Here is a 15046-nt window from a genome sequence, read left to right on the forward strand (position 1 = left end):
TCATCCGAGGATCGATGGGTTAGCAGGTAACTAACAGTTTGCTGAGCTGCACCGGTGTGTGGTTCTGCCCTCAGCTTTGCCACTGTGTGCTTGCACTGTGACTTTGGTAGGGGCCCTGCAGTGTGGGAAACAGGATTCTTTTGTTTCTCATTCTTGCAATAACCGTGGAACGATGAACTGGGTACAGTTAGTTTTGCCAAATTTGGAAGCTCAGACTGTGATATAAGAAATGCTTTCCTATATTAATGGAGGAAAACCCAGTACCTGATCTCAGAGAGATTTAGGAAGGTGCTTTCCCGTCCTGTCTGCCTCATTTATCGAGACCATTCTCCTGGGCTAGCTGAAGCCACTCCAGAGCTGTAAAGAATGCTCAGCCTCTCTGTGGGTGGTATCTTAAGGTTGCTTCAATTTGCTTCCTGGCCGTGTCACCCAGCATCATAGAACTTGTCTGCTGTGTGCCATTGCCTAACCTGGAGCCAGGGCTTTTCCATTTGACCTGCTATAGCTGAAGTTAGGATGAAGAATGTGTACCAAGCCTTCCTAAATGGGTCTGATCCAAACAGACAGCAGAGGCGGTGGAGTGGTGGTGCGCCCACTTAACAGCTGGGGAAACTAAGGTTGCTGGGTTCATAGGCAACAACTGTGGCAGAGCTGGGGTTGAATGAAGCTCTCTGGCTGGGCCCAGGTCTGATCTTTCCCTGATTCGCTTAGCAGCATTTCTAACTCCTGCTGTGGGGATTGAAATAAAGACTTAACACCACCTTGGGTTTTCCTTTCTTTTCTTTCTGGCTTTGTGCCCTTGTTTTCTTCCCGATAACCAAGTGCCACTTTCTCCAGGGGAATTGTTACCCAAATGGAGTGGGTGATAGGTCTACTGTGCACACCACACAGACTGAATTGGCTGGCATTTTGTCTTTTCACCCCCTGGAGCCATAGTATTAATGGGATCAGTCTGTTTCCCCTGACCATGTCAATGGGCTGAAAACAAGACTTTCAATAGAAGATGTGACATATGGGTCTATACAGGTTTCTTCACTGCCCATCTTGACTTTCAGCTCTTGGATCACCATTGCCTACCTCTTCCCCTCTGGAAAGCAGCAAGAACGGGAGTGCAGCCCATTCCCCAGTCCCTGCTGAGCTAGTGAATAGTGCTGTCAAAGGAGGGGAGCACAGGGCTGCTTAATATAGTGGATTACAGCAACCCACCAGTAGGGCGGTAGGGCAGGGCCGGAATAGCCCTTTCTTCTAGTTTCCTCCCAGTACCTCCAAAGAATTTGAAAGGCAGGAGGCTGAAATGTTTTAGAGTGACAGAGTTCCTGCTTTCCAGAGGGTGTGTCATCCCTCCTGGAGCTCTGCCTGAGGCTGCTGGGTCATTGAGTTTTCCCAGAGACGAGTCCCCTTTCAGCCAGTGTCTTGGTTCTTATTGTCACTCAGTGAAGATGCGTGGGCTGGGAAAGGTGCTGTGATCTGCTGGCTTTAGGATGGGCAATGCCATTGAAAAACAGAAGCCCCTGAAACAAAGCCATCTGTGTCCCTGGAAACAAGGTAAGAAAGCTCTGCCCCCCATTTTATAGGCAGCTAGATCCCTCTTGTGTGGGGGATCCTGGCCCAGCAGAATAAGCCTGAGTTGTTACCTTCCAGATCCAAGCTCAGCACTCAGCCTTTAGTAAGACTGAAACACACATCACCTCATGGTCATTCTCTCAGGAGCTTCTGTTTGTGTGTTGATACCATTCTTTCTTTCTTTGTTTTCTTTTTGTTTTGGTTTGGTTTGGGGGAGAGGATGTTTGAGACAGGGTTTCTTTGTATCGCCCTGACTGCCCTGGAATTTGCATTTACAGAGATTCGCCTGCCTCTGCCTTCCAAGAGCTGGGATTAAAGGTGTGTGTCTACTGACAAAAATGTATAATTTTAAGCAAAAAATGTTTAAAATCTGTACATTTATCTTTGTTTTGTAAAATAAAGTCGTTTAAAAAAAAGAAAAAAAAAGGTGTGTGTCATCACCACCTGGCAACATTATTCAGTTTTTTAAGACCTAATCCAAGTCAGAGTTTAGATATAAAGGAGTTGAAGTATTTTGTGATTATTTTTGGTGTAAAGAATGTTATTAAAAGCTTTTAAACATGTATCATCTCCCGAAGGGTGTGTGTGTGTGTGTGTGTGTGTGTGTGTGTGTGTGTGTGTGTGTGTGTGTCCGTCCCCTGATTACCTATTTTCAACACCATGATGGGGGCAGCAACCTCTTACCACCTACCCTAACTCTCAACTCTGAGGAGAGGCGTCTGGGGTCCATTGCACCACCACAGCCACACAGGGCAGCTTTGTCTCAGACACCTGTGTTAGTAGTGTTGCCCCATTAGACCCACAGCTGGTAGGTGTGCCAGATGTGGCACCTGCAGGACTTGGGGACAGGATCTCACTGTTCAGCCTGTCTGTACTGGTCCTGAGTTTTCTGTCTCATCAGGTTGGCCTCAGATTTGGAGTCCTGTTTCAGCCTCCCCAGTGCTGGGCTTACAGGTGTGCATCCCACCCAGCCATCGGACCAGGTCCTGCCTAACCCTGCAGTCAGACTTGATGTATGTTTGGCATTCTACTGTAATGTATGTCTGAGTGTGTGTTTGTAAATGGAGAGGCAACTGGAAAGAAATGCCTGTGGGAGTTTAACAACAACTGTTAGAGCCAAATTACAGAAAGTTTTTCAGCTTAAAAGGGAAACCAGGTAGGATATTAGTATGTCAGTTCAGCCTTTGCCTCCTCCCTCATCAGTCTAGCGTCTGTTGCTTCTGTGAAGAATTGTTCCTGCGTGCTGTTCCACTGGACTCCAGCTTAACAACATGGAATAGGAAGTGGGTGGGGACTTGTTCTGGAACTCTTTCTTTGGTGCTGGGTACTGAATCCAGCACTTGGATCGTGCTATCCACCTTCCTGCCTCTGCTTCACCCTCAGCCCTGCCCCTACTTCTCTTGGCATTAACAGTGTGGGAGAACAGTCTTGGTTTTGCATAGCTGGAGTGTTTGAAGAGATGTGCTGACTGTAATTACCCTGACACGATTCAGCGGAATGATGCATTTAAAAGTGAGGACTTGCAGATGAGCAAAATAGGGGAAATCTTAACACAGCAAGGCCAGGTGATGGGGGCCGAGGTGCGCCTGTTATGCTTAACAGTACTGGCAATGCAGCCAGGGTTTCACCAGGGGCTCGGCCTATAGTAGGCAAGCACTTTACCACTAAGCTACACCCCAGCCCTCTTCAGTGTGCTTTTGCATATTTAAAATAAAAGCAAGCAGCAGCTAGGTTCATGTAACTTTTTAAGTTTTCATTGGAAGTAATTACAGAAAGTTTTGAGGGTTGGTTGGTTATGGTTAGTAACTGAAATGGGAGCAGTTGTAGGGCTGCAGCTGATAGTCCATTGAGTGTGGATAGTAAGCAGAGCCCCTGTGACCTATGCTTTCCAACTCACCTTTCCCCACAGGCTTGGGTGGTTTATCTAGGGTACACCCCAGAACCAAGTTTGTCCCCTCGATCTAAAGCCTATCTGGACCTGATCTCAGGGCCATTTCCAGTCTCCGTGAGGTAATGAGATCCTTCCTGGTGGATGTGTGGTGGCTTCAGGGAAGCCAGTTGGGGTCTCTGACACACCAGGGAATGGGTGAATAGATGGAAATCTAGTGTACCCACTTTTGCTACAATTGGGATAGCCCAAGGAACTTCTGACACTCTCCCTCTCTTAGTATCTTATGATGGCTGATACTCTGAGCAGACCCTTTGCCTAGAGCCAAGAATGATATGTGAGGGTCAAGCTGTGCTGCATTCTGAAGTCTATTTGAAAAGAAATCCTATCTGCCCTTCTGATCAGTTTGTGGGCTGGGAATTTGGAAAATTAAAGTGGTGTGATGATATTTGAGTGTCCTGACTTTCTGTTGCCCTTCAGACTCTTCCTTTCTCATCGGTTCTAGGAAGTCTCATGTGGACAGATACAGCAGCAATTGCAAATTGAGTTGTTATTGCTTTAAAGTAGATTGTGAGTCACCACATGGGTGCTAAGAATTAAACCAGGTCCTCTGGAAAAACAGCCAGTGCTCCTAACTACTGAGCAATCGCTCTACTCCACCCCCTTCCTAAAATCCCAGCAGCCCGTGGCACCAGGCTGATGCTAGTGATGTGCATGTTTGCACACAGTGTGGGTGGTAGCCAGGAAAATTAACACCCTCTGAGCAAGGGCTGACTGAAAAGCTTAAGCTCATAGGCTGGCTAAGTGGGGCTTGCTGTGCTGGGAATGAACTGGGCAGTCAGAAGGTAGACTCTTAGGCTAGTGGGGAGGCTTGGTATCAGCACAGCAGGAGTGGTTTAGAGGTTTGGATTGCAGCCAGCAGAGGTGTTTAGACCTGCACAAACAGTGGAGAAGTATCTGGTGAAGCTGGATATCCACGTCCCAAGTCATAAATGTTCATCCAGAACACACAAGGGCCTCACTCTGACCACTGACCCAGCTTCACATTTGCAGGCCTGCTTCCTGGTGTCTAAGGAAAATGAGCAATGAGGCCCTTAGTATGCAGTAGCTTTAATAAATGCTTACTGCTTGTCGGAAATGCTTGCTGTCATATACTGCTCGATAGAAAGAGTCAACGGCATAGACCTTAGGTGGACTCTCGCAGAGCCATGTGAGTCTGAATAATTCTCTACCAGTGTCCTCTCAAAGGGAAGATATGATGACACTCTTAAAGGACCCCTTGCATTAACCCTGGTGTCCATATGCCCTGCTCTCACTGTTTATGGTGCAGACTCACAGAACTTGCAGTGCCCGTCATACTACCCAGGAAGCTCAGATTTCCCTTACTGGGCACTGTTTTGTTTTCCAGTTGTACAGTGGCTAAGAGCATGACTTTGAAACAGGATGCCAGGGTTGAATTCTCATTTTCAGGTTATTTGAGGGTCAAATACAGAGAGTATGCCTTTTACTTTAGATGAAATAATCTTACATTATTTGTTATTCTGCACATCTCCTGGTGCTGGTGGGAACCCTGGACCCTGTGTGTGGTATCCAAGCACCTGCCCTGATCTACTCCCTCATCCATGATACCACATTACTAAGGAAAACAGTGGGAACCGTGGTAAAACAAGGAAGAAACACATGTTCCTACAGGACCTAAAACCTTGCAAGAGGGCAGAAGCCTTTGCTGCTGCTGCTGCTGCTGCTTTCCACAGCCCTGCACATGTACATACCCACGGTTTTCTATAGTCACAAGCATGTGTGTCAGGCTTCTGTGTGACCCGTAGCTGCTGTAGTGATGGTGGCGTGCCATCATGTTAATATTGTACACTGTTTTAAATTAGCCATCTGCTGTTGAATGCTGAAACTGCCTGTTTTGCCATTTCAGCTGCAGATGGGGCAGCACTGAGGAGCTCCAAGACCAGAGCTGGGTGGTGTTGCTGAGTGGTTTCCTTAGGATAAGTTCCCACCATCATATTCCCAAGCCAGGAACATAGGAATAGCTTTGGGGATCTGGCCATGCTGTTTTCTCAAAGGAGAGGCATCTGCTAGTGTTCTCCCACGTGAGACATCTTCGGCACCCATGTCCCATCTGTTTAGAGACATCTAGAAACTGCCAGCTGTACTTGTAGTGCCACAGTGACGGGTCATCTGAGGAAAGGATGTCCAGGGCCATCAGCAGCAGTGTGACGAAGCTGTTGCTTACAACATTCTAATTTGCTTTGGGCTTTCCTTGGTTGCTTTTAAATGCCAAGTTTCAGTGAAAGAGGAGCAAGGCTTTGTTTAAGGATGCACATTTACTGCCATTACTTTTTGTCTTCTGTCTCCCAGAGAGTATTGAATATTAAAAATTATTCTCCTGTTGAAGATGTAGAATGAGCCAAGGAGTCCTGACATTGTTAGTGTTGGGCCAACTGCTAGGCTGGTAGCGGGGTTGCAAACAACCCAACTGGTCCTTTTCCCAACTAATAGGAGATAGCACATTGTACATCATGTTTCATATTTAACATGCATGTATAAATATTCTGTAACATGTAAACAGTTGACTGCAGAGTGTAAATGTCTATAAAACACAGTATGTGTTTTATGCATATGTGTGCACCATATGCAGTACAACACCGCAGCATGTGTAGCAGTGACCAGTAGCAGCTGGGGTGTGGCATTAGGCAATGCCAGTGGCTTCCTGTGTGCCAGGTGTGGTACCAAAAGATTGACATTCACGATGGCTTCTGTTCGTACACAGTTGGCATCTAACTCTAGCCTTCTATAAATTGGATTTTTTATTAAGCAGGGATAGTTATGGGGAATGGAACTGTAAGTGTGAAGGGTTTTCTCATGAGAAGTCTGGGTGTTGCTTTGGGTGTGGGTAAGAAAGGGGAAGGAAACTTGGCTCTGTCATCAGATAGCTCCAAATTTAGAACAATGTCTGTCCTGAGCCCTGGCTGTGCGTTTCACCCTGGGAACGTGCGTAAAATACATTTCCGGGCTTCGAGATTTCGTTTCCAGCTGTGCTGAGGCCTTGCTGCCATCTGTGGTCGCAGTGGCCCACAGCTACCCAAGACCCACAGTTGCTGTCCAGGGTCTGCTCAGAAGACTTAGGACCTTGAAGACAGCTGAGCAGTCTGTCCTGTGGGCATCATGTTGAGGGTCTGGGAACAAAGGACCAGGTGGGATTTTAGAAGAAACAAGATCAAGACCATTATGTAGGTGTTTACATAAACATTTACAAGTATGAAAACCACTCCCTGGTTGCAGGCTGCTGTTGGAATTCTGGATGGTGAGCTGTTTACCAACCCCTGACCTCCAGAGGCTCTTGGTTTGGATGTTTTCTGTGGTCATTGCTCCTCTGGGAGTCAGCAATATGTATCTCACTCACACAGGAGATAGAAGAATCTTGTCATTTCTAGGCTAGAGGGGAAACTTGGTGTCTACCTACAGTGCCCACTATTGTGATTAAATGGGGTCCACGTGACCCCACATGTCCAAGCTTTCTTTGTCTGGAGGGGGGGAGATAGAGATGGGGAGGTTCTGGAACCTTATCCACACTACAGGCTTTGGTGTTTTCTTTGCCATTGAATGGGCTGAGGCACTAAGTTTAGTGGAACCATCCTCCCTGCAAGTGTTCTGCAAAATAAAGTGATTTCAGTGGCAGAAAAATCTATTTCTGATGGATAGCCAGTGAATGTGTGACACAGGCACTGTTCTAGGCTCAGGGGATGGATTATGAAAACAAATCACTGCTGCCCCCTGGAGTCTACACATACTAGTGCTAGGTTGTCTCGGGAGATAGATGTCCTGTACTGGCAGAGGAAGGCTGAGGGTGGTCAGTGCTTGGGGATTCTTAGTTTTATGTAGGAGGAAGAAGGTTGTTTAAAAAAAAAAAAAAAAAAAAGTCTGGTTTTTTTTTTTTCCTTCCAGCCACTGCTTCCAGAATGATGATTCTGAGACTAATTATTTATTAATAATACCTAGGCCATAAGCTTTGGCTCATTCCCTGACTAGCTCGCAACTTATTTAATCATTCAAATTATTCTGTGTCTCTCCTCAGCTTCATGCTGCTGACCTCCTCTGTGTTCCCAGGTGAGTCTTCATTCTGTTCTCATTCTGCTACCTGCTGGCTTAACAACCATCTCTTCCTGCTGCTCAGGACTCCCTCAGCTCTCCCTTGGGTCTCTTCTTCTTTTTCCCAGAATCCTCTCTTCTTCTTACCGGCGTCCCACCTCCTATTTCCTGCCTCAGCTCACTGGCCGTCTGCTTTTTATTGATAGGTGATGTTTTTAAAAGATTCTTTGTACAAAAGGAGCCCAAGTCTTGTAGATATCTGTGCTAGAATGCTCTAGAAGAAACAGCCTGAGAACCTTGCAGTGGGAGCCCAGGAGCACCCTGGGACAAGCTAGACTGGAGAGTGACAGCATATGAGGCTATGGAGACAGTTGCAGAAATGTTGGGGGAGCTTTGGCATAGGGAGAATGTGGGCAAGGACCTGGAAGAGAAAGGTGGCGAGGATAACTCAAAGTTTCTGCCCGGTGCATCAGCAGGGATACTACTACAAGAGGAACAGATAAGGGGACTGGCAGAAGTTCAGCTGAGTTTGAGATGTTTGTGAGAAATCTAGGAGGTAGCCATTGGGCTGTTGAGTATAAGAATAGGGGTTCACACCTAAGAAGTAACTAGGAATGCTTGCTATGTAAACATAAGGACCTAAATTCAAATCTCAAGCACCCATATAAAAGGCCAGGTGGGGCTGCGCTCATACCATTCACTCTAGCCTTGTAGGGGCCAGCGGCAGGATGATTGGGGCTTGCCAGCTGCCACAGTAGCTCCAGGTTCAGTAAGAGCCCTGTCTCATGAATAAAGCAGAGAGTAATAGAGCAGGACACCTGGCCTCTGCATTCCCATATGTATATATATGCTTCATACACACACACACACACACACACACACACACACACACACACACACACACACACAGAGAGAGAGAGAGACAGAGAGAGAGAGAGAGAGAGAGAGAGAGAGAGAGAACACAAAATAAGGAATCTGGGATTCAGAAGAGTTGGCTTTGAAAGTTGTCATAAAGGTAGGGAAGCTCCCCTGGGAATTTAGCTGGAGAAGGTGGAGGCTGAGGTGAGAGCTCCAGAGCCTCCAGCATTGGAAAGGAGAAACCAGGTAGCACCTCGAAAGGCTTCGTGGAAGCTAAGGGGTAATGTAGGAGGCAAGTAGGTGCCTCAGGAGCTTGGAGCCTAGTATGGAATGAACAGCTGTGGAGGGAGGGCGCTGAGGTGCCAGGTGATGCTGACTGGTGTTCTAGTGCCTAAGGACTGAGACTTGACCTCAGGTCCTGGGGCCCTGTCACATGGCTGCCACGGAATCTGAAGATAGGAGGATGAAGGGAGTCACAGCTAGGATGCATACAGACTTTCCAGGAGCTTTGCTGCACAGAGCAAAGATGGCAGTTGTTGAGGGGAGGGTAGTCCAAGGGAAATTCTCCTACAAAATGAGGTGATGGTGTGACTGAGCTCTACAGTAGAAAAGGAAAGGTGCATGGTTAAGAGGGTTGCTGCTGGCTGTAGGAGATGCTAACTGTCCCTTCGCCACACTGACCCTTCCCTAAGACAGCTCCTGTTGGCAGTTGCCTTTCCCATACTGAGCTGAAGTGGCTAGCATCCGGTCTTACTCCTGCAGCTGGCAGCTTAGGCTGTACTGTGGGCTCCTGTCCCTCAGGTACCTGCAGACAGCTGCCAGGACTCCCTCTGCTCCAGCCGCTTACCTGGCCGGGGCAGAGAGAGGGGAACAGCTTCTGGCTCCCGAGAGGAGATTGCAAAGTTGCCTTGCCAACTTGTGTGGGTGCAGAATAGGTAGGAAGGCTTTGGGTCACTTTTGCACACAGTATGTCACTGTCCCCTGGGGACCGTGCTGCTGCATTTGAGGCTGACTAGAACTCCCTGGTCACAGATAAAACATGGTCTCCAAGCTCAAGATTACAGGCTAGAAGGTTGGCAGAGTCAGGACCCCATGTGTGGTCTCTAGCATCTGGGTACCTTTTCTTCTCTATCTTGCCTTCCCCTGGTATATGTCTCTCCCCTTTGGAGCAGATGAATACAATTTTGGTAATTGTCTCATCACAGGAATTGATCTGGAGCAGTGATTATCTTGCCTTGGCCTGCCTGTTAGACTACATATGATTGGGCAGCTGTACTTACTGGAATCCCATCACGATCACCATGTGGTGTTTGATTGGGACTTTTATTCCCATTTCCATTCTCAGCTATTCCTTCACTTTTTCTGTCAGCTGACCCTCCTAGGTGGCCACACAGGCCTCCTCCAGCTTCCTCTACTACAGACCTCCTGACTTCCCCTGTTCTGCCTCATCCTTGCATCCTTTCTCTCTACCTCTGCCACTGGGCTTCCTTGCATGTAGTCTGGGAATAGCCTTATCTGCTTAGGCCTCCTCAATCTAAAGCTCATGTAACTGACCACCCTTTGCTTGGCACACTGGACTTCAGGCTTCCTCAGGGCTGGAATCCAGAAGGTGGGGATGTGTGCAGTGGCACACAGGAACTTTGGTTCCGTTCCTACAGGTATATCCTTGGGCAAGTCCTTTCCCCTCAGCTTCCTGAATGCAAGAAGGATGTGCTGTTAGAGCTGGGTCATAGTCCACTCAGTATGAGGCTACAGTGTGCACACCTCAGCCTAGGGCTGTTCTCTTGCAGTGGCTACGCTATGCCTGCATCCTGACCTCTGCATCTCATAGCCGTTCAGTTTCCTCCGTGTCCAGCTGGGTGCCCCACCATTTAGAGCACCAGCTCATCCCATTAGGAAAGCAGCTGGGAGATGGCTAGGAAGGGCCGGCTCTGCAGTCTCAGTCTCTAAAGAGATGGCATTTGATTGGATAGTAGAAATCTTGGTGCAAACACGTTGAATACTCTCTTTGGACAGAGAGACTGGTAAGGTTGGTCAGGATGCAGGACCCTTTACTCTAGCCTGCATGGGAGCTACAAGCTTTGCCCTCCTTGGAGGGAGACTGAGCCTTCCCTGGAGGAGAGTGGGGTCTGGGTCTTAAAGGAGCCAGCTGATGCTGGGCTGAGTGAGGATCTTTCTTCCCTATGTCACTTGCAGTCACAGTAGGTAGTCTCTTGCTCCTTAGTGATGTTGTGGAACCTTGGGGAAACTACTCGCTGGGTCAGCTCCAGACAGCTGTCTATTTCCTTTCTGCCCAGGCTATGAAAAGCTGTGCCTTGCTTGGTGTCTGCCTTTAGTTCCCAAGCTATAGTTTGTATTTTGCCAAGTTGCTTGCTTAGAATCCGGCTCTCCGTTGGAACATGGGGGGAGCATCATGGAGTCATAGTCCCCTTGGAAAAGTGTCTGGAGCCATCTGCAACATAGAATTCACATCAGAACCATGAGCCATGGGTCTCTGTCAAATACACTGTCTTCTTCTATTCCTTGAAATGTAAATAAATACCTCAGTAGCCATGCCGATGCCCCTGGGTTGTGGGTTGGAAGCTTGTCTAGCTATATAAAAACCTTTTTATTAAACTGGAATTCTTAAAGAAAGAGCATTGGCTGCATGAGCTGAGGAAGAGATTCACCATACTGGAGACATCTGAGGCTTCCTGCCCAGCACAAGCAAGTGAGCTGAGTTGCCCCTGCCCCTCCCCCACAGCCTCCTGAAAGCCTGAGTCAGAGGCAGAGTCACGAACTAACCCAAAGAAAATATTCCTGCCTGGGAGTCAATTATAGCCTCCTTACCAGTGGTGGGAGCAGTGAGCTCTAGACAGTGGTGGCTGTCTGGGAGCAAAAACAATTTTTGCCATGATTGTTTTAGTGTGAAATGTCTGTGCAAATGTCGGTTAGAGGTGGGGCAGTGGTGAGGGTCGACAAGTCCCTGTACTTCATCTCCTCAGTAAATGCCATCAAGGTCAGATCTGGAGTCCAAGGCCTAGCTTGATGGAACTTGCTCCCTACCCCTTCTGAGTTGTGATACAGAAGGAAAGGTGCTGTCCTCTGTGAGTCATGGACTAATGCTGTTCAGCTGTAGTTGGCTTGCTTTCTCTAGTTTTATCCAGAGTACCCTCTGACATTGCTGGGCATTCTGGGCAGCTAGCCATTAACCTGTATAGTGGCCTGTGTGTTTTAGATGGTCCCAGTTGTGGGGAGATTGGAGAAGGCTTCATAATGAGGTGCATGCAATGACAGGAAGCAAGACACTGAGTTAATTTAATTCCTTGTTTCATTTTCTCTCAGCAAGCGTTTGAACACCTAAGGGGTAACCAGAGCACCATGCCTAAACCACGGAATACAGAATCAACTGTGTTCCTATCTTATCAAACCTTCTGGGCACGGCACATGGCTGGTCCTGATACACAGAGAAATCATAATGGTTCACTATTTCAGTAGATGCTGTAGGGTAGTGGTTCTCAGCCTGTGGGTCCTGACCTTTTGGGGATCAAACACTCTTTCACAGGAGTTGCCTAAGCCTATCAAAAAACACAGATATTTATATTACAATTTGTAGCAGTAGTAAAATTGCAGCTATGAAGTACCAAAAAAATAATAATTTTATGGTTTGGAGTCACCACAGCATGGGGTACTTGCTATATTAAACTGTCATAGCATTAGGAAGGTTGAGAAGCAGTGCTCTAGGGTCTTAGGGAACCTAGGTTGAGAAGTGAAAATAGTGGGTAGGGACATAATTACAGACCAGACAACACCATGAAAGATCAGAGCTGAGCTCAGAAGGCCAGGTCAGAGTTAACTAGGTGAGGGGTCAGGGGGCCCCTGGGGAGGGAGGAAATCGTGGGCAAAGGCCCTGTGAGGTAGAGGTGCAGTGGCTGAGTGGTGGCTTGTCATCCTGTCGGACAAGAGCTTAAGGGTAGCATCAAGCTGAGTAGTCTTGAAGTGTTTTCAGTGGCATGTGTGCCTAAGGGATTTTTTTGAGAGATCAGATTGTTGACTTGAAATGACAGGAAGACCCTGGCATGGGAGACAGCACTGGAGAGACTCAGAAACTCACAGGTTGAGTTCTATTGCAGACAGTTTGTAATGGAGTAGTGAGACAGAGTCCCTGGGTGCTTAGAGGGTAAGATAGAAGCCAGACGAAAGTAGATAGAGCTGGTGCTTGAACAAGGTTTTGGGGGGAGGGTTGAATTTGGCCCAAGATTTTTGACCTTATAGACAGTGGTCACCAGCTAGTGAGATGTGGAATCTTAGAGACCTGTTGTTGTCTGGTTTATCTATAAACACTGAACAGGGTTGTTTGAGGACTTTATCAGTTTTTATTACCATGGGCTTTCAACTGTTGTTTGTAGGTATTCATATGCATGAAATAACAGTTCTTCCCCAGAGTTCTTACCTTGTGGGGTTTGGGTTTTTACTAGGAATAACTTGACCAAAGAGGTCCACTTAGAAAGTTGTCCCTCTTGCTGACACTGTGTCTCTGCACATCCTCTCCAGGCAGCTCTGCCCCACAAGAGAACACATAGACCAACTAAGGAGTAAGGGCTTCCTCATGGCTCATTTTTCTTTCTTTTCATGGGCAATTGGGCTCCTAATGAGAATGTTCTCATTAGGAGGTCCCAGGAAGCCTCCATTCATGAGTGACTTGTGTGATTTACCAAACTGCTCTGCCAGGTGTCCTCATTTGGTTTAACTAACACTTGCTCCAAGCAGCCCACAGGGTGCAGTCATCAAGCTCTTGGGACGAATGTATGTGCACTGTCAAGGCTGAGAAGTTAATTTCCTACTTATGTGAAAATTAATTGCCAGATGTGATGGTGGAACATCCTGGGGTGTGTGTGTGTGTGTGTGTGTGTGTGTGTGTGTGTCTGACCTCGCACTGTTTGCCAGTGATATGTGAACTAGTCAGCTATGTCAGAACCTAAGCTGGGTCCATGCTAAATAATGGGTCCCCTGGGGTAGCTGGCAGTGGCTACATGCTTCTTCCAGTTAAGAGAAGCTGAGGGTGTCTCTTTTGAGACATGGTTAATTTTGAACAGCCATGTGCAGAGGAAGAGTAAATGACATTCAGCAGTGACTGACAGGTAGGTCATCAGACCCCTTGTCCAGGTCTACCTTCTCAAATCTCCCAGTGATTTTAAATTAACATAGTTAATTTAATAAAACGTGTACAATTGGTTGTTTTATAGTTTTGCATGGTTTTGAATCTCAGTGTTGAAATATTGAGCTTATTGTAGACCTTCAGTGTCACAGACCCTTTACAGTGCATGTAGATGTGTCCCACCAGAACAACTTTGTAGAAACCACTCATGGTATTGAGTGGCACTGAATGCTGCTGGTGGCAGCACCTTTGCGCCTTTGCTCAGTGATGGCTCCAGATGAGCAACAAGCAAGCCCCAAGCACCATTAACACAGCCTGTGCGGCTCCTGCTAGCCTGTGCTCCATCCCTGACCCTCAAACCACCCAGAGCTAATGGGTGTGGCTTTGAGCTGTGAAAGTTCTAGGACACTGTTCTGCAGTAGTGGGAACCAAGTGTGTGAGAGGTATCACCAACTGTTCTTAATGTTCTAGGTCCTTCCTTAAAAGTGGAGCTTAATAGTGACTTTAATCACTTCTGCCAAAGACAGATGGGGTAAGGCAGTCTCTCTAAGGTGATTTCTGGTTTGGTTTGGTTTGGTTGTTTTGAGACAAGCCTCCATCTATAGCCAAAGTTCTCTGAAGCTCACTGTGTAGTCCAGGCTAGTTTCAAACTCGTATCAGTCTTTCTGCAGCCTTTCAAGTGCTGGACCTACAAATGTGAGCCCCCACCCCTACCAAGCTTTCCAGTAAGTTCACTCTGAGTTATTTCTGTGTTAAATACAGCTCCTGGAAAAAGCATAGATTTCCTAAGAAATGTCTGATATATGACATTGTCAGACTATTCACTCTATAAAGAGTAAGTCTTCAGTTGAAGACCCAAGTTCATAGCTTTTTTACATTTTCCTTGCAATTCCTTCTGCAGTGTTGTACAAAGAAGTTACCCTCTTCTGAGCTAAGAGCTTTCTTTTAATGGGTAAAATTAACCCATCTTGTTCACCTTTTTATCTTGGCTAACAGGAAACCCAGAGCCAAACAACCACAGCTGGTGCAGTACATCTGTCTTTATGCTTCTGCTATTGCATGCTTTTAAGCTGTCTGTTACCTAAACAAACACCACCATTAGGGGAAGAACTGTTCTTAACTGAATGTTAGCACTGCGGTTTGCCTTGACCCGGCTTCAGAGCAGAGGTAGCCATGTATGTGTGTTAATTATTAGGTGAGTTGTTTAACGAGAGCTTGCTGGCTGGCTAGTGAACTCTGACTTCTGCGTCTCCCCAGGGGCGAAATCCTACTGCTGTTCTGATTTAGGAGAGTTTACTCTGACCCAGAGGGAAAGTGGGATTGGTGCAGAGCAAGACTCCCCAAGAAGCTGTCTAGCAGCTGGGCCTGCTTCCCCCTCCCTGGGGGAGTCAGTGCCTTCTGCCTCTGCTCAGGCGCCAAGAAGAGAGGAAGTGACCTTCTGATTGTGGCTGTGGTAGCTGGCTTCGCCTCCTCCCAGGGTAGAGAGCATTTTAGAGTTT

General features: G+C 47.2%; 1 protein-coding gene across 16 annotated transcripts in view; it reads left to right on the plus strand.

Annotated features, from left to right (window-relative positions):
- RAPGEF1 (Rap guanine nucleotide exchange factor 1) overlaps positions 1-15046 on the plus strand; it is a 106003-nt gene that overhangs the window by 20774 nt on the left and 70183 nt on the right. For 3 of the 16 annotated variants that reach the window (XM_080927095.1, XM_080927109.1, XM_080927105.1), the window contains exon 1: positions 1357-1545. The exons of 8 other annotated variants lie outside the window; for them this stretch is intronic. In XM_080927095.1, coding sequence (XP_080783221.1) covers positions 1482-1545 — 64 coding nt within the window. In that variant the 5' untranslated portion in view covers positions 1357-1481. Of the gene's footprint in view, positions 1-1356; positions 1546-7538; positions 7571-15046 lie in introns of those variants that run through there. 5 more of the 16 variants (XM_080927097.1, XM_080927111.1, XM_080927108.1 and 2 more) reach the window with 4 other exon arrangements.

Source organism: Micromys minutus (genome assembly GCF_963924665.1).
Source record: "Micromys minutus genome assembly, chromosome: 13".
NCBI lineage: Eukaryota > Metazoa > Chordata > Mammalia > Rodentia > Muridae > Micromys > Micromys minutus.